The 22,359-nt window shown below is 39.9% G+C and overlaps 1 protein-coding gene across 1 annotated transcript in view; it reads right to left on the bottom strand.

Annotated features, from left to right (window-relative positions):
• Positions 1-22,359, bottom strand: part of LOC126251950 (meiosis-specific with OB domain-containing protein) — a 282,267-nt gene that overhangs the window by 150,969 nt on the left and 108,939 nt on the right. The window contains exon 6 of the mRNA XM_049952714.1: positions 13,484-13,637. Within this exon, the coding sequence (XP_049808671.1) occupies positions 13,484-13,637 (154 nt within the window). The remainder of the gene's footprint in view (positions 1-13,483; positions 13,638-22,359) is intronic.

The following is a 22,359-nucleotide window of genomic DNA, read 5'->3' as shown; positions in this document are numbered from 1 at the left end:
TCCACCACAGCCGCTACTGATGCCAAAAGACCAAAACCTACAACTGCGAAAAATAAAACCACAATCTCAAAAGTCCACAAATCAATCATCCCTACATAGATTAAATCACATTCAATACTCCATAAATACACAAAACATCACAGCTAGGAAAAAAAAAATTAATCACCACCAGAAAATTCCGGCACTGCAAACTAGATCTCCTGACAAATGATGAGGATAATAATTATTATATTCAACTGTATTATGTTATCCTTTCTGACATGTTATTTGTCATTCACGATGGCCAGCGGCTATTTCCGAAGAAGTACGTAAATATTTGTTCGCTCCAGTAACTATCGTCTCTGAAATATCACCGGGGTTTAAGACTGGAGTCACTGTGTCAGGAACACAATTCCGTTACCAACTTCCAGGTTACCTGTAATGGTAGCCCGATAACTGCCAGAGAGCGAGAACTGTGAGCCAATAACGACAACTGCCAGAGGAAAATACTGATCTCTGACAGTTATTTCCATATTCGCTCGAATTCCATATGGTACCTCTCTTTATACTACCAGTCCAAGCTAAATTGACATATGAGGCGGTGGCTCAAGGGAACGACCATACTTGTTAATGCCTGTACTGCAGCTCCTATCAGCCACCGCTCGGACATTAACTTTATTTAATTGTTTGTGCTAAAAGTAATGAAGGAGCACGATATAGTACACAGTTCTTATCAACAGATGGCGCGCAGTCTCACAGCTATTCCCATGGCCTATAGAACGCCTTCCAAATGGTCTACCCTCTCCTTCGTTCCTAGCCAGATCTCCGATGAGTTGACAGGAAAGCGTAGTACGATCTTCGGTCAACAGATGGCGCGAGGCACTGTTGACACTAGACAGTTATTGAAATAACTGCCTGTATCAGAGTAACAGTTATCACAGTAACCGTTACTTCTCAGTAACCGGTTATTTCTATCAGTTACGTTATTTTTTGCCACCTCTAGCGGTGTAGAAGGCTGTGGAGTGTTGTAAACAAGTTTTGTGGTGTTCAGTGGAATTCGAGTGATGCTTGATTTATTGTGCCATTCTTTGTGCAAGGTTGAATCTGTTGATCCCTTTTTACAATTCCTAGGCCTGGTAAAGTATTTAAAAAATATAGTAAGTCCCATATTTCCAATATAATGCGAAAAACTGACATTGAGGTTAGAGTCGGGCCTGCAGATGCAAACATTAGCTTGTCTCCAAGTGCATCTAAAATAAAACTTGGGACAGGGATTGTGTCAGAAGAAACAAATCATGACAGAAATACAGGTTTCAGAATTGTGGATCTGGGAATGGTGGCAGAAGCACTTAGAAAAGCCTGCAAGTGCTCTGCTTGTGGAGGAAATGTGGATTTGGTTGATGATGGAAAGAGAGAAGGTTTGGTTTGCACGTTGCACATTTTGTGTCAAAACTGTGATGCTGACAGACCATTCAAGACATCAAAGGTCAGTAATAGAACCTATGAAGCCAATATGAGATTTGCTTATGGACTAAGATGTATAGGGATTGGAAGAGATGGTGGAAACCTTTTATGTGGTATTATGAACATGCCTGGTCCTCCCCTAAAATTTCCTGCAATGAATACTGCTCTCCTCAATGCCGTTGCAGAAGTAAGTGAAGAGAGCATGAAAATGGCAGTCCTGGGGGCAATTCAAGAAAATTGTGAAGCAACTAATAGCAACGATATAGCAGTTTCCTGTGACAGTTCCTGTATGAAGAGGGGGCGTACTTCACTGCATGGAGTTTCAACAATCATTAGTGTCGACACTGGAAAAGTATTAGACTTAGAGGTGATGTCTAAATATTGTTCTGCATGTTCCTTGCACAAGAAATATATTGATGCAAGTAAAGAAACAGAATGGCAAGAAGCCCATCAAGCTGTTTGTAGCAGAAAGTATGCAGGCTCCAGTGGTGGGATGGAAGCTGCAGGTATGAAATTCATTTTCCATAGATCTTTGCAAAAGTATGGAGGTTTATACGTACAGTATTTAGGAGATGGAGACTCTAGTGATTTCAAGAATGTAGTTGAAAGTCAGCCCTATGGAAAAGATTGCACTATTGAGAAACTGGAGTGCTTAGGCCATATTCATAAGAGGATAGGTGGATGACTCCGAAGACTTGTTGCAGACCATAAAGGCAAACTACTAGAGGATGAGATGCCACTGGGGGGGTAAAAACAGACTAACAAAGAAGAGAATTGACAGCCTACAAGTCTATTAAGGTGCTGCAATCCTCTCTGGGGGACACCACCTTGATGAAGCACTGTCCGTGCGGGTGGAGAGGCTTGCGTATCCACGGGAAGCTGAGGCTATGTCGAAGGTAAGTCCTTTCTTCCCTATGCACTCCTAGTCCTACCCTATTCCCTGACCCAACCCAAGGTGTGATGCGATCCGTGCCAAGGGGTGCGTGGCACATGGGAAGATTTGTCACAAACAGAGCCTCAGGGATACCGGGCGACCTCCCTGAGTAATTAGCCTTACACCGTGCGAGGTATTCATGGTGTGGACCTTCTAGATCCCCAAATCTTGTGGGACCGACATGGACACAATTACAGAAAAAGAAACTGAGGGGCAAATTGAGACCTCAGATACCCAAACATCGGGGAGTGAACTGATGGAAGGCACTTCCACTACTGAATCAGGGTCTAGACCTGAGCCAGAAGTGGGAACTGTAACCGAGAAGCTAGACCAGATTAAGATCAAAGGCTTGTCTGGGGCCCAAAGGTGGAAGCTACTCAGGGAACAGAGGGAAAAGGAAGGAAAAGAATGGCTTCCTAAACACAAATGGAGGGAAGTAAAGGGACTAGAACCCAAGACTCCCAGGAAAAACTGTCTCAGGTTGAAGGGGACACGCAGACCCCCACAACGTCAAAGACAGGTAGATAAGGGAGGAATCAAAGACTCCCTCCTCCCTGGATAAGCGAGTCCAGAAAAAACCGAGGCAAGAAACAGGGAAAAAGACCTATAGTACTGCAGTCTCAGTTTTTAGGATGGCAGTTATCGAGGAAGGTTATCCACTGGTAGCCATTACCTCACAGTAGGAGGAACTAGTACAGATGGCCCTCTTTGAAAACATTGGGGGGGGGGGGGGGACGCTGGCCCAGGTCCCAACTTCAGGAGGGTCTATCTAGACCATGGTGCACTCATTTTTGTCTGTGAGGGGGTGCACACATTAGAATGGCTTAAGAACAAGGTGCTCATGATGTCCCCGTGGGAAGATGCAAAGCTGCTGGTCAAGATGGAATAGGAGCTTCTTAAGACCACAAAGATATCAGTATGGGTACCCAAGATGCTTAAGGAAGTCTCTCCCAAGACTCTGTTCGGAAAAATAGGGGCCCAGAACCCAAAAGTCCCGACAGAAGACTGGAAAGTGATTAACCGGAAGGTTGCTCCGGAAGGACGAACCCTGGTGGTGGAGGTTGCTGAGAAGTCCCTGAAGGCAACGCGGGAGCAGGACCTGAAACTGTTTTTAGGGTTCTCGCAGGTCACCGTCAGGGTTCTCAAAGACCTCAAAGATGGCAGTAAGATGGAGCCTGGAGGTGCCTCAGATTAATCTGCAGCACAGTAAAGGGGTCTCTGCTGCCCTGAGCCGCTGCCTGGGGAGACAGGAAGTGGAGGTGGCCCTGATACAAGAACCCTATTCATACAAAGGGGGTGTGACCAACTGCTGGTGGGGTGTGACGCCAATGCGGCAGCAAGGACACCAACAGTAGAGGTGAATACCTTCTTGAATTCCTCTTAGCTAACAACTTAGAGGTCCTGAATAGGGACAATGAACCTACATTCAGCAATAGCAGAAGGGAAGAAGTAATTGACATAATATTTGGTTCCATGACGATGGGTAGCTATGTCAAACAATGGCATGTGGTGTTGGAGCCATCCTCATTGGACCACATGTACATTAAATTCAAGGTTGAAATGAGAATCAGACAGACCATGACTTATAGAAATCCCAGGAAAACAGACTGGGAGACATATAGGAGGAACCTTGACTTAGGCTTATCGGAAATTAAAACCACGATAAGGAAGCCAGTAGAATTTGAGGAAGTAGCAGAGGCTGTTACCTCTGCCATAGTGGCCTCATATCAGGATAACTGCACAATCACCAGGAATTGCACAAATAGGAGTGTTCCTTGGTGGAATAATAAACTGGAAACACAAAGAAAACAGGTATGGAGACTGTTTAATATTGTGAGACGCAAAGGACAATGGGCTAAATATCATGAGGCCCTTGTCAGTTACAACCTTGTAATAAGACAAGCAAAGGAGGCATCCTGGAAGGCATTCTGTGAGGAAGTGGAAGGCATGGCTGCACAAGCCAGACTTCACAAGATTCTCTCTAGAGTACCAACTAACCCAGGAGGTATGTTGAGGAAGGAGGATGGGGAATATACAAAGACAGCACATGAGACGCTGGAATTGCTCCTCAAAACTCACTTTCCTCAATATGCTCTGCCGGTTAACACAGACCAGTATGTGACCCCAGAGAGACAATGGTTCTCAGACACTCGAAGAGAGGACTGGGAATCGGCCAAGGAGTGTGTGAACTTCAACAAAATCCAGTGGGCAGTGGGAACATTCCAGCCGTTCAAGTCACCTGGCCCAGATGGAATTTTTCCAGCTCTCCTGCAACAGGCAGGAGGAAAGCTTATAAGAATCCTATGCAGGCTATTTAGGGTTAGCTTAGCAGTAGGAATCATTCCCAATGTTTGGAGGACAGTGAAGGTTGTCTTCATTCCAAAGCCAGGGAGAATTGATCATACCAAGGCCAGGGATATGAGACCAATCAGTCTGTCCTCCTTCATTCACAAAACATTGGAAAAACTGGTTAATGTATACGTTGGGGAGAGGGGGCTATGTAGGGTCCCTCTACACCTGAACCAACACACATACCAACCAGGTAAATCATGTGAAACAGCTCTCCACCAACTCGTCGGGAAGGTGGAAAAAGCACTTCACTTCCAAGAAATAGCCCTCTGCATCTTCCTGGATATCAAGGGGGCCTTTAGCAACACGACCTTCGATTCCATGGTAAAGGCAGCAGAGGTGCATGATCTGGGGACCACTATATGTAGGTGGACCAGAGCCATGCTTAGTGGAAGGAAGGTAGAGGCTACCATGATGAATGAAAAGATAGTAATTAAGACCACTAGAGGCTGCCCACAAGGAGGAGTTTTGTCCCCTCTATTATGGAATCTAGTGGTGAATGAACTCATTGAGGAACTAAATTCCAGACAATGCTTCTGCAAAGGATATGCAGATGACCTTGTCATAGTAATACTGACACAGTTAGGAATATGGCACAAGGAGGGTTGGACATTGTGCAAAAATGGTGCATTAAACAGGATCTCAGAGTTAATCCTAAGAAGACTGTTGTGGTGCCATTTATGAAGAGACATATTCAGCATGCAAGTTGGAATCTAAAGCTCTTCAATGAAACTCTACCTGTGAAGGGGACAGTGAAATATCTATGGGTAACCTTGGATGAGAAGCTAACTTGGACCCCTCATATTAAGAGCATCTGCTCCAAGGCAAAAAGCACTTTAGTGAGTACTAGGAGGGCTTGTGGCAAAAACTGGGGCTTAATCCCCAGGAGTATGCACTGGATATACACCACAGTGGTTAGACCTAGGATTTCCTATGGGGCCGTAGTGTGGTGGAAGAAAGTAGAACAGCAGGTTGCTGCTAAAGAGCTTGCTAAGGTGCAGAGATTGGCCTGCTTAGCCATAATGGGCGGAATTAGCAGCACACCAACAGCTGGAATGGAAGCCATGCTGGACATGCCTCCACTTCACCTTTGGGTTAAGATGGAGGCAGCAGCTAGGGCATACAGACTTAAAACTGGCCAAAACTGGGTCTCATTTGGATATCCAGAATCACACACTAACACAGTGAGTGAGGTAAATATAGGTATGGCTGGGGAAATGCCCGCTGACTATACAATAACTCCTAACTGCTTCGACAAGCCTTACAATATAATAATTGGGGGAGCAGTGGGAGAAAACAGTTCGACACCATACGGGCGACATCGTTTGGTTCACCGATGGGTCGAAAACAGATCAAGGTGATGGGGCAGGGTTGTATGGGTTCAGCCAAGACTGGAGAGCAGCATCTCTCTAAGGAAACTGGCCTCTGTATTCCAAGCCGAAATTACTGCAATCAGGGCATGTGTGGAGGAGAATATGAGTAGGTGCTACAATGATTGTGGCATCTACATCTATTCAGGCAGCCCTGAAATCATTGGCAGCTCCTGCAACAAGATCTAAGATTGTTGCAGATTGCCACAGGGCTCTGGTGGAGCTGGGGGGAAGCAATAGGGTGTACCTAGTGTGGGTCCCTGGCTACTCAGGGATCTGTGGCAATGAACAAGCCGATAGATTGGCTAGGATGGGGGCAACAACTCCATTTATTGGACCAGAACCTGTCTTGACAATCACCAAGGCTATGATCAAATTAGAACTATGGCACTGGCTTAGGAAACAGCACACAGGATATTGGACCAAGGTCCATAAACAAAAACATAGTAAGGTAATGATGCCCCAAGCCATGTTTTAAGAGAAGCTCTGTAATCCCGGGATTGAACAGGAAAGAGATCAAACTCATGACTGGACTGATGACCGGCCATGGGAACTTCAAAAAACACCTACACACAATGGGTATAATGGAAAAGGACCCTAAATGTAGGATCTGTGATGAAGGTGAAGAAACTGCATCGCACCTAATCTTTGAATGCATGGCATTGGAGAGTAAAAGATACAGAATCTTCGGGCAACTAGACCTGAAGAAATTGCGTCTAACAAAAAACTGGTAGAGGGACTCCTTGCACTATTTAAGGGCACTGGTTGGCTTTACTAGATATACAGGGAGCGATACCGCACAATAAACCTAGTTTCGATGCGGGCAGTGGCGGGTTAGACCTAAGCTGTTTTAGCTCTCCTGTTAAAATCAAATCAAATCAAATCAATGGTGGTGCAATTAGAAGTAACCTCACAAGCTTGGACAGTATGAGGAAAGCAGTATGGGCCATTTGGTTTCATTACTTGTTGACAGACACTACATCTCAACATGGCCTCTGTTCTAATGAATGGTGCAAATTTTTGAAAAGTAAAGAAAGTGGGGAAGCTTATACTCATAAAAATAACCTTCCTTATGAGGCTTCAATGGCCATTAAGCCAACTTCTGGAGCACTGGCTTCACCAGAACTGCTAGAAAAATGTCTGCATGGGAAAACACAGAACCCAAATGAAAGTTTCAATGCTCTTATTTGGAAAAGATGTCCAAAGACTGTGTTTGTTTCCAATTTGGTGGTGAAGATTTCTGCTTTTGAAGCTGCAGCAGTGTTTAATGATGGGAATGTGGCAAGACTCCACATCCTCAGCAAGTTGGGCTTTACACCTGGAGTCTTCACTGAGCAGATACTGCAGATCATCGATAAGCAAAGAATCACGAAGGCGGAGACTTCAGTCCAGAACATAATAAAAATTGCTAGGCAAAGGAGCAGAGAAGCTAAAAGAGCTGTAGAGGATGATGAGGAAGAAATGGAATATGGATATGGGCAGTTTTTTTTTTTACATATCATCCAAACTTTAAAATGATTTTTCCGCGACTCAAGGTTTTCTGCTTTCAGGAACACATATATTCAGAAACTACTGGAAGGATTGCAATGCAATTTGGCACACCTATTCTTTTACTTTGAAGCAATATTTAAGTGGAACAAAATTTTAATCGAGATAATATACACAGTTGTGTGGCTGTGCGGGATTAGCCGAGTGGTCTAAGGCCTTACAGTCATGGACTACGCGGCTGGTCCCGGTGGAGGTTCGAGTCCTCCCTCGGGCATGGGTGTGTGTGTTTGTCCTTAGGATAATTTAGGTTAACTAGTGTGTCAGCTTAGGGACTGATGACCTCAGCAGTTAAGTCCCATCAGACTTCACACGCATTTGAACATTTGAACAATTTTGTGGTTGATAATATATTGAAAAGTTTGCTTTCAAAAAATGTTCGAATCCAAAATATCACAGAAAATAATAGCATTAATTTACCAAAAAGTTACTGCACTTAATTGTACACCTATTAGTGTAGATTATTTTACCATTAAAAAAACAGCCAAATTTGCTTCAAAATTATGAAAAAGTGTACCTTAAAATAGTAATGCAATAAAAAATTCAAAATTATCTCACTGCATTAGATTGTTATGAAAAATTCTGAATTTTTTTTTTTTTTTAAATCATATTAGATCTCTATACATAAGTGTGCAAAATTTCAATGAGATTGAACAAAAAATGGCAAAGATATGTATTACAAAAATATCAGTGCAAGACTGCCACCATCTCCCCTTACTGCCATGTTGTAAGAGAATGTTGATTGTTGATTCATTGACAAACCATTCTGCAGGATCATCACTAACGAGGTTATTTCTTTTTGTAATGTCTGACTCGACAATTATTTATTCGTGAAACTTGAAATCAGAAACAATTTGCTTTCCTTCATTTTTAATTTTTGTTTCGCCTATATTTACTTCTTTTACAACAGTTACAGTGCCAGAAATACCATACGTACTCCTTGAACTCGAAGTCGAACCAGTCAAGCGTTTTTAGAACATTGGCTTCTCATTCTCGCCTTTCCTTCGATAATTTCAGAAATGCCACCGCCCACTTAATTTTGCACGTTTGCTTTTTTTTTTCACTGTTATTCATGTTAAGGCCCTTACAAAATTGTCAACCAACAGTCAAAACAAAAGGAAAAAATTGTAAAAGGAAAGAAAGACTGTATCCAGTTCCAATTGTAGTACACCATACATGAACACAAAGCTTTTTACTTTAAACACAGCACAGGGCACAAAGATTTTTCCTTTAAACACGGAGTGATAAACTGACCAACTCGGATTACTCGGTGTAACTGTGCTCTGAAAGAATGACAATGCAGAATAATTTAATTGCATTGTTGCCTGTTTCTCTGTTGTCAGTGAACACTACAAGCACACCTGCTGGCTGGAATTTGTCTCGTAAAGAAAACTGGACAGTCCCTGTTTTGGTTTCTGTTTCCCGCGTCACCGGAATTTTAGCTGGGATGCAAATATGTTCTGAATATTCTTGACACTATCTTTCTAATTTAAAAAGCAAATAATTTTTGCAGTAAATTTCTTGCAGTGAGGTATGCTGGATCGATTCTTATAACATTTTAGCGATTTCTGTGGGCAGAGAAGACAGACTGCCAAGTTTAAGTAATTTTGTTGGCAGTTGTGGTGTGGTGTCATTTGTGTGAACACTGCTGTTATGTCTACATGCAAATGCACCTTCTGTTCAAACATATAATAAAAATAACCTATCCTCGAAGAAAAAAAGCTTAGTTAAGAAGTTTAATACAAAATTTCCGATGCCACGTACTATTAGATTGCACAGAGTGGGAACCTTGATATCGTGCAGGCTGCAGCACAATAAATGAGAGAAACAAAAGTTGGTTTCTTCTTCTTTTTTTGCCAAAAAAGTAACTAAATAAATAAATAAAATTTTTAAAGTGTTGTGAAGTGTATTTCACACATTATTAGATATTCTGCTTATGTTCTTTTTGTATAAACATGTGTTTAAAAATGTAAAACATTCCAACTATCATCATGTATTGTTAAATGGGTGCCATTGAATCAAAGCTCAGATACTGAAGATCACAGAGCTTTCAAATTAATTACTGTAATGGAGGGCTGACTTGATACTTCCCTGTAATTTCTACAAGAAATTTAAGTAGTGTCGGGTTTTACATACTGAGGCCCACAAATGTTACAGTATTTAAGAAACTGCTGATTGGTTTATCACAGCTTGTCAGGAGTCCCAGGACTTTCACGGAGAAAATATGGTAGGGTTAAGTAGAAGCCGACAACATTCTCAGAATAATGTTTCAAAAATTGTATTGTAGTGCGTCCCTGGTAGCTGAATGGTCAGCGCGACAGAATGTCAATCCTAAGGGCCCTGGTTCGATTTCTGGCTGGGTTGGAGATTTTTCTGTGCACAGGTACTGAGTGTCATGTTGTCCTAATAATCATCATTTTATCCCCATCGACACGCAAGTCGCCCAAGTGGCATCAAATCAAAAGACTTGCACCCAGCGAACGGTCTACCTGATGGGAGGCCCCAGTCACACTACATTCACATTTATTTATTGTACTGTAGATTGCCGTCCTGACAGCTTATTTCAGAATATTTTTGAACAATCATGAAGATGATACCAGACAGAAACACAATGTTAAATTTTCATTCAGTCACCAAGTAAACTTGTATATTTCCAAGCTTGTATTGTTGAATTTCGTTCTTAAGGCTTATTTAAACTAGCAAGTTGTTTAACAATATTAAAAAAATTTGTCATTTGTAAGCGCAGTTATTTTAAAATGTAAAAGGTTAAAACGAGTATAGAGCAAAAAATTCAGCCTCCCTTAAGGTGCCGCCTCTAGGCGCATGCCTAGTGGGCCTATATGTAAATCCGCCACTGCACAGTGTTAATCATGTTTTCCTCCAAGTCTGATGTCCGAACATTTCGGATATGTCCTTCATGATTTCCTGCTTCCTGAAATGACCCTGTGTCAGACAAATGGCAAAACACTGTTGCGAACATTGAATGCTGTGGTTGTTGATGGGGATAAGTCTCCTGATACAACCTTGCTGCCTGCAACCCATTGCCATTTCCTTTCCGTAAGTAAACACCATGTCGGCAACCTCTCGATTCAAATACAGAACCATTGTGTACAACACTGTATCACATCCATTACAAGATGAGTCAGCAAGACAAGTGAATCGGACACAACATTATCAATTACTACAGCAGAAGAGAGTCCTAGGGCATGATGTATGAGGAAGAGTACCACTGTCTAGGAGGAAACTATGCATACTGTAACTGTAGCTGCATGGTACAGTGCGTATTACACCACAGTCATTGTAACAAAGTATGAGTGAATAAATGGTCCCTAGCATGGAAACTATGCATTTCCAGACATAAGTTGATTAGACCTTTTTGTTCTGTATCCTCTCATCGATAAATCCCTAGAATTTGTACACCATTAAAAAAAATCACACTGTATGCAGAACAGCCTTGAAACTTGTCCCCTGGCTCATTTTCTGTGACTTTGTCACCTGGTGTGTGGGAGGAATTATGATTCCATGCTGCATTTAGGCAGGCTTGCAAGGGCAGGGGAGGGGGGGGGGGGGTCCATACCGCAGCCCAGAATGTTTGGGACTATACTAGATACAATAGAAATTTTTAGTCTCAAAATGCTTTCTTAATACACTCTCAACAAAAGTTTGAAATACTATTGTAAAATATAGTTACCGTAGTAGAAGGCTCACTGACCTAGTCACTTCATGCTTTATCCAGTTAGAGCCCATATACTGGATAGTGTTTACGACTGGTATGCTATGTGGCCATTTCCCAGTCATTTAAAAATACCACTGCTGCAGCGGTACACCATGAGCAGTCCAGTATCAACAAACATTTCATTCAGTTTGTGTTCAGTACTGCAATAATACGCCACATAGAGGCACACAACACTTTGATAGAGCAAGATAGTTGCTTTACTTTCAGCAAGTCATATATAGCAAGATTTTGCCGATCGGTTACATGTCACTCAAAGTCCTGTGTCTAAGATGTGGAAAGAGTACGAGGATATGGGAAATGTGAACGATAGTGGTTGCTCTTATATGACAATACCAATGCAGATCGTTTCCTCCAATTGTTGGCTCGCTGATGCCCAACTTCAAGTGACAAAAATATTGGAAATGACTTCTCTTGGGCAACAGGGATTCATATCTCCAACCAAACAGTGCATAGAAGATTGCATCAAGGTGGTCTTCATTCCAGAAGACCAATGAGAAGTTTTGAACTGCACCAATGGAACCAAAGAAATTGAAAGACCTGGGCTCTTGCACATCAATATTGGGCCATTGCAGAATCGAGTAATGTCATTTTTGAAACTTCCTGGCAGATTAAAACTGTGTGCCCGACTGAGACTCGAACTCGGGACCTTTGCCTTTCGCGGGCAAGTGCTCTACCAACTGAGCTACCGAAGCACGACTCACGCCCGGTACTCACAGCTTTACTTTACCGCGAAAGGCAAAGGTCCCGAGTTCGAGTCTCGGTCGGGCACACAGTTTTAATCTGCCAGGAAGTTTCATATCAGTGCACACTCCGCTGCAGAGTGAAAATCTCATTCTGCAATGTCATCTTTGTTGACAAGACCCGGTTTGGTTTGTGACCAGACACTAGATGTGTCAGGATTTGGGGAAGTGCTAGACAACACTAGGAACACAGATACATTCAGGTAGTCCATCCGTTTGCAGGTGGAATTGTAATGTTCTGGGCAGCAATAACAATTAGACGGCAGACCTCTCTAATTCCCATCTATTGCAACTTGACTGGTTGCCGATACCTCAAAGAGGTTCTACAAATGATATTAAGGGCGTACAGATGTAAAGTTGGTGACAACTTCATCCTAGTTGATGATAATGCAAGACCACACCATACCTGTAGCACTGTCTCAGTATCTTCAAAGATACAACACTAACCAAATGCATTGGCCAGCACAGCCCGAGACATGAATGCAATTGAGTATGAATGGGACCTGTCAAAAATGGCTATGGCTCAGTATCCAAATCCACTTGTCTATTTTCAGGAGCTCACTGAAGCTGCCATTGAGGAGTGGGACCTCACAACCCAAAATAAACTTGATGGTCTCATTCAGAGCATGTCTCATAGAGTGGAAGCACTCATCCATAATTGGGGAGGACATACTAGTAAAGACTAATAATCATCACTGTGAGATAAAGATTTTCACTGTTTTTGTCCTCAAGATGTACACTCAGGAGACAGCCTGCTTTGTTTTGTAACGATTTTTTGTACCTAACCAAAATCATCCTTGTTTTCAGAAGGATTTCTGTTTATTTTGTGAATAAGGTATTGTACAAACCTCAATGTGTGTACTACAAGAAGACATTGTAGTAAAGTCTGATATTTAAAACTTTTGGTTATGTGTATATTATTCATTCTTGATTATGGCTGAAAGTCAAGTGAAAGGACTTTCAGATGTAAAGGAATTGACAAAAAATAATAGAGGAAGATTCACGAAACTATATGCGGCTTCAGCTCTTGTAAAGCAGAGTAGATGGTGAACAGTGACATAATATTACTAAATCCAAAAATTCTGGTTTGAGGGCCTGGCTGCTGTTATAGTTTTGACTCGTTTTGTGTTATGAATTTTAAAAACTGGCCTGATGATGTTTGTAGATAATTAAAACCAGCAACCAGCAATAAAATTAAAATTAATGTAATTTGGACTGATACTTTTTGGAAACAAATATTACAATCCTATAATGTAATGTAAGTCTAAATAATAATAGGTTTCATTTGACTTCACATGTATTGTTATTTACAATCCAAAGTTGATATGTTAAAACAAGTTCTCTACACAGAAGAACAGGCACCTACCTGTGTTGCGAGGCTCCCAAGAATCTGCACGATGTGCAGTTGCAGCATTCCATAATTGCACTGGCAGTCCAGAACTGGTTTGATCCATTATTGTTATATCCCGGCATATAATGCTTCTTCCATCTTTTGTTTTTATTGTTCTGATAGGACCAATCTATAAATTAAAAATTTATAGTGAAAAAGCATGGTTTTGATAGTTATATACATTATACGACACAAACTCAGAGTATAATCTTAAGATGTTACACAACAGTAACTTGTTTCATTATATAAATTATCTTTTTCCATTAGTTACCACAACTTTAATTAGAAATTATATTGTAAGAGAACGTGGTGAAATTACCAATATCCACCAGTTACAGTTTATTGGAACATGTATACATAAAATGTCTCTCAATGGCTCAGTGGTTTCAGAGTCCGTTCTTGGTGTGCAGTAACACACTGGGCCATTGTGAAGGATCAGTTATGTTTACAGTGTGCACACTTGTCACTTACCCTTGTTATGTAGCTTCATAATTCTAAGTTGACGAGGAGCTTTTAGGTGTTCAAGTTGACAACGTTACAAAAAGGCAGGTTTGTCAGATACATCAAAATTAAAGTTTAGTTAGTTGTTTACATCTTCCATGGATCACTTTGCATGATGGATCATAATGATAAGGAATGAGCCATTTTACATTCACGTTGCAAATTAATTTGTACATACGGTTGCATTCTCAACATTTCCAAGTTTTTCTTTATTACAATGAGAAAAAAATATAGAGATATGAGTTGGTAATTGCTATCCACCACCGTTTATGTGATAGAGTAATAAAAATTCTCTTATGGAACAGATGGAGCTGTGAAGTGAAACTTTCTCAGTTTGTTTTCAAATTTTACTTTGCTATCTGCCACAATTTTATATCAGTGGGTAAGTAATAAAATTAAGGAAAGACAATCACTAACCTATAGTAGATCGACACATGGAACACATAAGCATATAACAGAAAACACAATTGACACAAGTTTATGAAAGAATATGACTATGTTTATGAAAGAATAGAACAAAATACTGATGATGATTGTATATTTAAACATGATTATGGTTTGGTAAGCATTGTTGCAATTACTTAAGTCAGTTTAGCTTTATGATCTATCAGAATTCATGATCTGCCCTTTCAAGTTCCACCTGATGAAATATGAAACAGTCTGAAGATTTAGGGCACTGTCTACGAGGTTAGGTGGATATATGGTCAGATAAATATATGTATAATAAACTCGCTAGAGTGAATTTGCAGAAGCATATCACATCTTATTTGCTGACTGTGGCCATCGAGCATATGTAACATATGAAAATCGCACTTCTACTTGTTATGTTTTCAATTCTGTTGGAGCGTTTGTGGGATTATTGGGATCATAGGTCTATACAACTTCCTAGTGACATAGAATATTAGTGGATAAACAGGTACCCAACTATTTTGTCAAATCGAAATGAAGTCAGTGCATTGCAATCCATTAAAAACAATCAATTGAATGACAATAATAATAACAATAATAATTGTTACTGTTGTGGTCTTCAGTCCTGAGACTGGTTTGATGCAGCTCTCCATGCTACTCTATCCTGTGCAAGCTTCTTCATCTCCCAGTACCTATTGCACCCTACATCCTTATGAATCTGTTTAGTGTATTCATCTCTTGGTCTCCCTCTACGATTTTTACCCTCCACGCTGCCCTCCAATACTAAATTGGTGATCCCTTGATGCCTCAGAACATGTCCCACCAAACGATCCCTTCTTCTAGTCAAGTTGTGCCACAAACTTCTCTTCTCCCAAATCCTATTCAATACCTCCTCATTAGTTATATGATCTACCCATCTAATCTTCAGCATTCTTCTGTAGCACCACATTTCGAAAGCTTCTATTGTCTTCTTGTCCAAACTAGTTATCATCCATGTTTCACTACCATACATGGCTACACTCAATACAAATACTTTCAGAAATGACTTCCTGACACTTAGATCTATACTCGATGTTAACAAATTTCTCTTCTTCAGAAACGCTTTCCTTGCCATTGCCAGTCTACATTTGATATCCTCTCTACTTCGACCATCATCAGTTATTTTGCTCCCCAAATAGCAAAACTCCTTTACTACTTTAAGTGTCTCATTTCCTAATCTGATTCCCTCAGCATCACCCGATTTTCTTTGACTACATTCCATTATCCTCATTTTGCTTTTGTTGATGTTCATCTTATATCCTCCTTTCAAGACACTATCCATTCCGTTCAACTGCTCTTCCAAGTCCTTTGCTGTCTCTGACAGAATTACAATGTCATCAGCGAACCTCGAAGTTTTTGTTTCTTCTCCATGGATTTTAATACCTACTCTGAATTTTTCTTTTGTTTCCTTCACTGCTTGTTCAATATACAGACTGAATAACATCGGGGATAGGCTACTACCCTGTCTCACTCCCTTCCCAGCCACTGCTTCCCTTTCATGCCCCTCGACTCTTATAACTGCCATCTGGTTTCTGTACAAATTGTAAATAGCATTTTGCTCCCTGTATTTTACCCCTGCCACCTTCAGAATTTCTTTCAGTATTCCAGTCAACATTGTCAAAGGCTTTTTCTATGTCTACAAATGCTAGAAACGTAGGTTTGCCTTTCCTTAACCTAGCTTCTAAGATAAGTTGTAGGGTCAGTATTGCCTCATGTGTTCCAATATTTCTACAGAATCCAAACTGATCTTCAACGAGGTCGGCTTCTATTAGTTTTCCCATTCGTCTGTAAAGAATTCGTGTTAGTATTTTGCACCTGTGACTTATTAAACTGATTGTTTGGTAATTTTCACATCTGTCAGCACCTGCTTTCTTTGGGATTGGAATGATTATATTCTTCTTGAAGTCTGAGGGTATTTCGCTTGTCTCATACATCTTGCTCACCAGATGTTAGAGATTTGTCAGGATTGGCTCTCCTGAGGCTGTCAGTAGTTGTAATGGACACAATAATAATAATAATAATAATAATAATAATAATACAAATTATGGATACAATATTACTGGAACATACCCACACAAAATCACACATTTGCTATACATGGATGATCTAAAACTACTGGCAGCAACAAATCAACAACTCAACCAATTACTAAAGAGAACAGAAGTATTCAGCAATGATATAAATATGGCTTTTGGAACAGACAAATGTAAGAAAAATAGCATAGTCAAGTGAAAACACACTAAACAAGAAGATTACATATTGGATAACCACAGCGACTGCATAGAAGCGATGGAAAAAACATATGCCTATAAATATCTAGGATACAGACAAAAAATAGGAATAGATAATACAAATATTAAAGAAGAACTAAAAAAAATTATATACAAAGACTAACAAAAATACTGAAAACAGAATTGACAGCAAGAAACAAGACAAAAGCTATAAATACTCATGCTATACCAATATTGACCTACTCATTTGGAGTAGTGAAATGGAGTAACACAGACCTAGAAGCACTCAATACACTTACACGATCACAATGCCACAAATATAGAATACATCACATACATTCAGCAACAGAAAGATTCACATTAAGCAGAAAGGAAGGAGGAAGGGGATTTATCGACATAAAAAACCTACATTATGGACAGGTAGACAATTTAAGAAAATTCTTTGTAGAACGAGCAGAAACTAGCAAAATACACAAAGCAATCACTCATATAAATACATCGGCTACACCACTACAATTTCATAACCACCTCTACAACCCTTTAGATCACATAACATCAACAGATACGAAGAAAGTAAATTGGAAAAAGAAAACACTACATGGCAAGCACCCGTATCATCTAACACAGCCACACACCAATCAAGACGCATCCAACACATGGCTAAGAAAAGGCAATATATACAGTGAGACAGAAGGATTCATGATTGCAATACAGGATCAAACAATAAACACCAGATACTACAGCAAGCATATTATTAAAGATCCCAATACCACAACAGATAAATGCAGACTTTGCAAACTACAAATAGAAACAGTAGATAACATCACAAGCGGATGTACAATACTAGCAAATACAGAATACCCCAGAAGACATGACAATGTAGCAAAAATAATACATCAACAGCTTGCCTTACAACATAAACTTATAAAACAACACGTTCCCACATACAAGTATGCACCACAAAATGTACTGGAGAATGATGAATACAAATTATACTGGAACAGAACCATTATAACAGATAAAACAACACCACATAACAAACCTGACATCATACTCACCAATAAAAAGAAGAAATTAACACAACTAATCGAAATATCCATACCCAATACAACAAATATACAAAAGAAAACAGGAGAAAAAATTGAAAAATACATCCAACTGGCTGAGGAAGTGAAGGACATGTGGCATCAGGATAAAGTTGACATTATACCAATTATACTATCAACTACAGGAGTCATACCACACAATATCCACCAGTACATCAATGCAATACAGCCACATCCAAACTTATATACACAACTACAGAAATCCGTAATTATTGATACATGTTCAATTACCCGAAAGTTCCTAAATGCAATATAACATATACCGTACAGTTAAAAGGAAGTCACGCTTGATCAAGGTCCACGTCACTTTCCATTTTTGACCAGACATAACGTCTGAGAAAAGAAAGAAATACAGGGTTATTACAAATGATTGAAGCGATTTCACAGCTCTACAATAACTTTATTATTTGAGATATTTTCACAATGCTTTTCACACACATACAAAAACTCAAAAAGTTTTTTTAGGCATTCACAAATGTTCGATATGTGCCCCTTTAGTGATTCGGCAGACATCAACCCGATAATCAAGCTCCTCCCACACTCGGCGTAGCATGTCCCCATCAATGAGTTCGAAAGCATCGTTGATGCGAGCTCGCAGTTCTGGCACGTTTCTTGGTAGAGGAGGTTTAAACACTGAATCTTTCACATAACCCCACAGAAAGAAATCACATGGGGTTAAGTCGGGAGAGCATGGAGGCTATGACATGAATTGCTGATCATGATCTCCACCACGAATGATCCATCGGTTTCCCAATCTCCTGTTTAAGAAATGCCGAACATCATGAAGTGCGGTGGAGCACCATCCTGTTGAAAGATGAAGTCGGCGCTGTCGGTCTCCAGTTGTGGCATGAGCCAATTTTCCAGCATGTCCAGATACACGTGTCCTGTAACGTTTTTTTTGCAGAAGAAAAAGGGGCTGTAAACTTTAAACCGTGAGATTCCACAAAACACGTTAACTTTTGGTGAATTGAGAATTTTCTGCACGAATGCATTAGGATTCTCTACCGCCCAGATTCGCACATTGTGTCTGTTCACTTCACCATTAAGAAAAAATGTTGCTTCATCAGTGAAAACAAGTTTCGCACTGAACGCATCCTCTTCCATGAGCTGTTGCAACCGCCCCGAAAATTCAAAGCGTTTGACTTTGTCATCGGGTGTCAGGGCTTGTAGCAATTGTAAACGGTAAGGCTTCTGCTTTAGCCTTTTCCGTAAGATTTTCCAAACCATCGGCTGTGGTACGTTTAGCTCCGTGCTTGCTTTATTCATCGACTTCCGCAGGCTAAACGTGAAACTTGCCCGCACGCGTTCAACCGTTTCTTCACTCACTGCAGGCCGACCCATTGATTTCCCCTTACAGAGGCATCCAGAAGCTTTAAACTGCGCATACCATCGCCGAATGGAGTTAGCAGTTGGTGGATCTTTGTTGAACTTCGTCCTGAAGTGTCGTTGCACTGTTATGACTGACTGATGTGAGTGCATTTCAAGCACGACATACGCTTTCTCGGCTCCTGTCGCCATTTTGTCTCACTGCGCTCTCGAGCACTCTGGTGGCAGAAACCTGAAGTGCGGCTTCAGCCGAACACAACTTTATGAGTTTTTCTACGTATCTGTAGTGTGTCGTGACCATATGTCAATGAATAGAGCTACAGTGAATTTATGAAATCGCTTCAATCATTTGTAATAGCCCTGCAATAATAATAATTGTATGTGTGTCAGTGGCTGAGTGCAAGTCTTTCAACTGGATGCCACTTTGGTGACTTGCATATTCAATTCAATTCAATTCAATCTCTTTATTCATCTGTTAACAATATACATAGTATGGATGTAGTCAATTACAATATAGTTTCTTATCTTTAATTTGTTTCAAACACTTGGATAATAAATACAAATATTTTACATCAGTATATATAAATAATATTACTTTTCCATATTCAGATATTCTTCAATGCTATAAAAAGTATGTGTTAGTAAAATTTGTTTAAGATCTACCTTGAATTTATGGAATTCTTTAATTATCTTTATTGTAGAAGGCAATGCACTAAAAAGTATATTGGGCTGATAGTTTACACTTTTTTGGTAAAGTGCTCCTTTGTGGGTGTGTCTGTGAAAATCATCCCTGTTCCTTGTTTCATGGTTATGAACCTGATTATTTAATGCTGAAAATTCCTGGTGAGTTTCAGAAAGCATACACCTTCATAGATGTATAAGCTAGGAAGAGTCTTTATTTTAAATTCTTTAAATATTCCCCTGCATGACACTCTGCCGGGAACCCCTTTCATTATTCTAATAGCCCTTTTTTGAAGTTTGAAAACTTGTTTTGCCGTAGCTGTTTTTCCCCAGAAGATCACACCACATCTAAGCAAATTGTTCATGTAAGCACAATAATGATTCAGTGTTGCAGCATTCCCAATGCATTCGTAGCACATAGCAGCATTTACTTAATTTTTTACTCAAAACTTCTAGATGCTTTTCCCATCTCAAGTGCTCATCCACTCATATACCAAGGAATTTTGTGTATGGAGCTCGTTCAATAACATAGTTCCCTAACTCAGCTTTTACTCTTCTTCCTACTTTACCTTTAATATTACTGAAATTCATCAGTACCGTTTTATCCTTATTTATGATCAAAGCATTATCACTGAACCATTTTCCTGTCTCATTTATTGTCCTAAAGATGGTCTGCTGTAGACCATCCTCATTGTATCCTTTTATAGAAATGCTAGTGTCATCAGCGAACATCACTGTTTCTGCAACTGTCAGATGGTTTGGCAAATCGTTTATGTACACCAAGAACAACAAAGGGCCTAACACGGAACCCTGGGGCACTCCATAGCTAGTTTTTTTGAAATGTGAAAGATACTCTTTGCCTTCATGACATACTTGTACTTTCTGTTGTCTATCAGAGAGATAAGACTTGAACCATTTGAAGGCAAGTCCCTGGACCGCATAACATTCTAGTTTCATAAGCAATAAGTCATGGCTGATTAAATCAAATGCTTTAGATAAATCTAAGAATATTCCACAGCTTAATTCTTTCTTGTCCAAGGCATTTAGAACCATTTTCATGAATTGGAAGACTGCCATTTCTGTGGATCTGTTCTTTCTAAACCCATTTTGGGCATTAGTCAGTATTTTATTTTTATTCACAAAGTCAGCTACTCTTTCATACATTACTCTTTCAATTACTTTAGAGAAACCTGACAATAATGACACTGGCATATAATTATTTATGTCAGCTGTACTATCCTTTTAGTGAAGTGTCTTTATTATAGAGAGTTTCAGTTTTGATGGGAGCACCCCCTGTCCTGAAAGAAGTATTAATGTCAGTTAGGTGAGTATCTATACTGGTAAAACTATGTTTGATTACCTAACATACCCAAGTTATCCAGCCATGGGAAGGGGCCTACAGTTTATGTGGAATCTGAACCATGTGTCGTTCTTGGTGACTCCCAATGTCGTTCAAAGGGGGAGGTTGGATTAAAGGGAACTTAGAAATTTCCATGGTCTAAATGAATCCCATCCCATCCATTCTCGGTTTCCTGGCAGGCACTTTACCACTGACAAATCAAGTAGAGAGAGTAGAAGAAACAAATAATGTTATAAAAACAAATGAAGTAGAAATAGCAAGCTATCTGAGACAGCTATACCAATAATTAACATGCATACTCATAGTATGGGGTAACAGAATCAAGGAAATGCAAATGAATAGACAGAAATAAAAAAGAAAGTTTGCAGAATAGAATAAACTACAGCAGTTCAGCAAGGATTTTATGAAATGGAAATATACCCTTGATCATGAAACAAGTAGCACATCAGTAAGTATGGAAAAGAAGAAGGAAATGATAGAAACCACAAGTGAGGAACAAATTATTAACAAGCAAATAAGATACAATGAAATTGGAATGAACAGAGATAAGCATGTAATTCAGTCTGAGGACTGTGAAATGGAGAAGTTCTCTGTGGCTAGCAACAAAGAAAACATCAATGTGATACAAGTAAAATGGCTAGCCTCACCAGTCATTTACAGAGAAAGACACAGACTAAAATATGTAGCTTCATCACAAGAACAGGGAAAAACAGTGAGGAAGACTACTGAGATTCTGAGTGTCACCGACAAGAATCATAAGGTTGAAAACAAAGATAAACTAGGTATATCACTCGAAGTTCTGCACACATAGGAATATGAGGATATGAGATTAGCGGCATTCATAAATGGGGGCAGATGAACTTCTATACTCATTGGGAGGTTTTTAATATTTTTTATCCCAAAATACACTACAATTTAATGTAGCCAATCTATAAATTTACAACAATAGAGGTAAACAAACTAAAAAGGAAATTTAAAATAGGATTCCTTGATGATTTTCCTTATTTCTTGACTTGCATTAAGCTCATCTACAAGAAGTTTATGTAGAGGAAGGTCAGGTATTCTAGTGAGAGAAGGAATTTCATTTCCTGAGTTAGAACAGGCGGATTCAGACCATGAAATGGTCGGATTTCTTTTGACACTTATACTGAATATATATGGTTCTTGTGGGCATAGAGAGCTAAACTATTGTGTAAAAAC

The sequence above is a fragment of the Schistocerca nitens genome, chromosome 4, assembly GCF_023898315.1.
Source record: "Schistocerca nitens isolate TAMUIC-IGC-003100 chromosome 4, iqSchNite1.1, whole genome shotgun sequence".
Taxonomy (NCBI): Eukaryota; Metazoa; Arthropoda; class Insecta; order Orthoptera; family Acrididae; genus Schistocerca; species Schistocerca nitens.
This window is presented reverse-complemented; position numbering and strand designations above follow the sequence as displayed.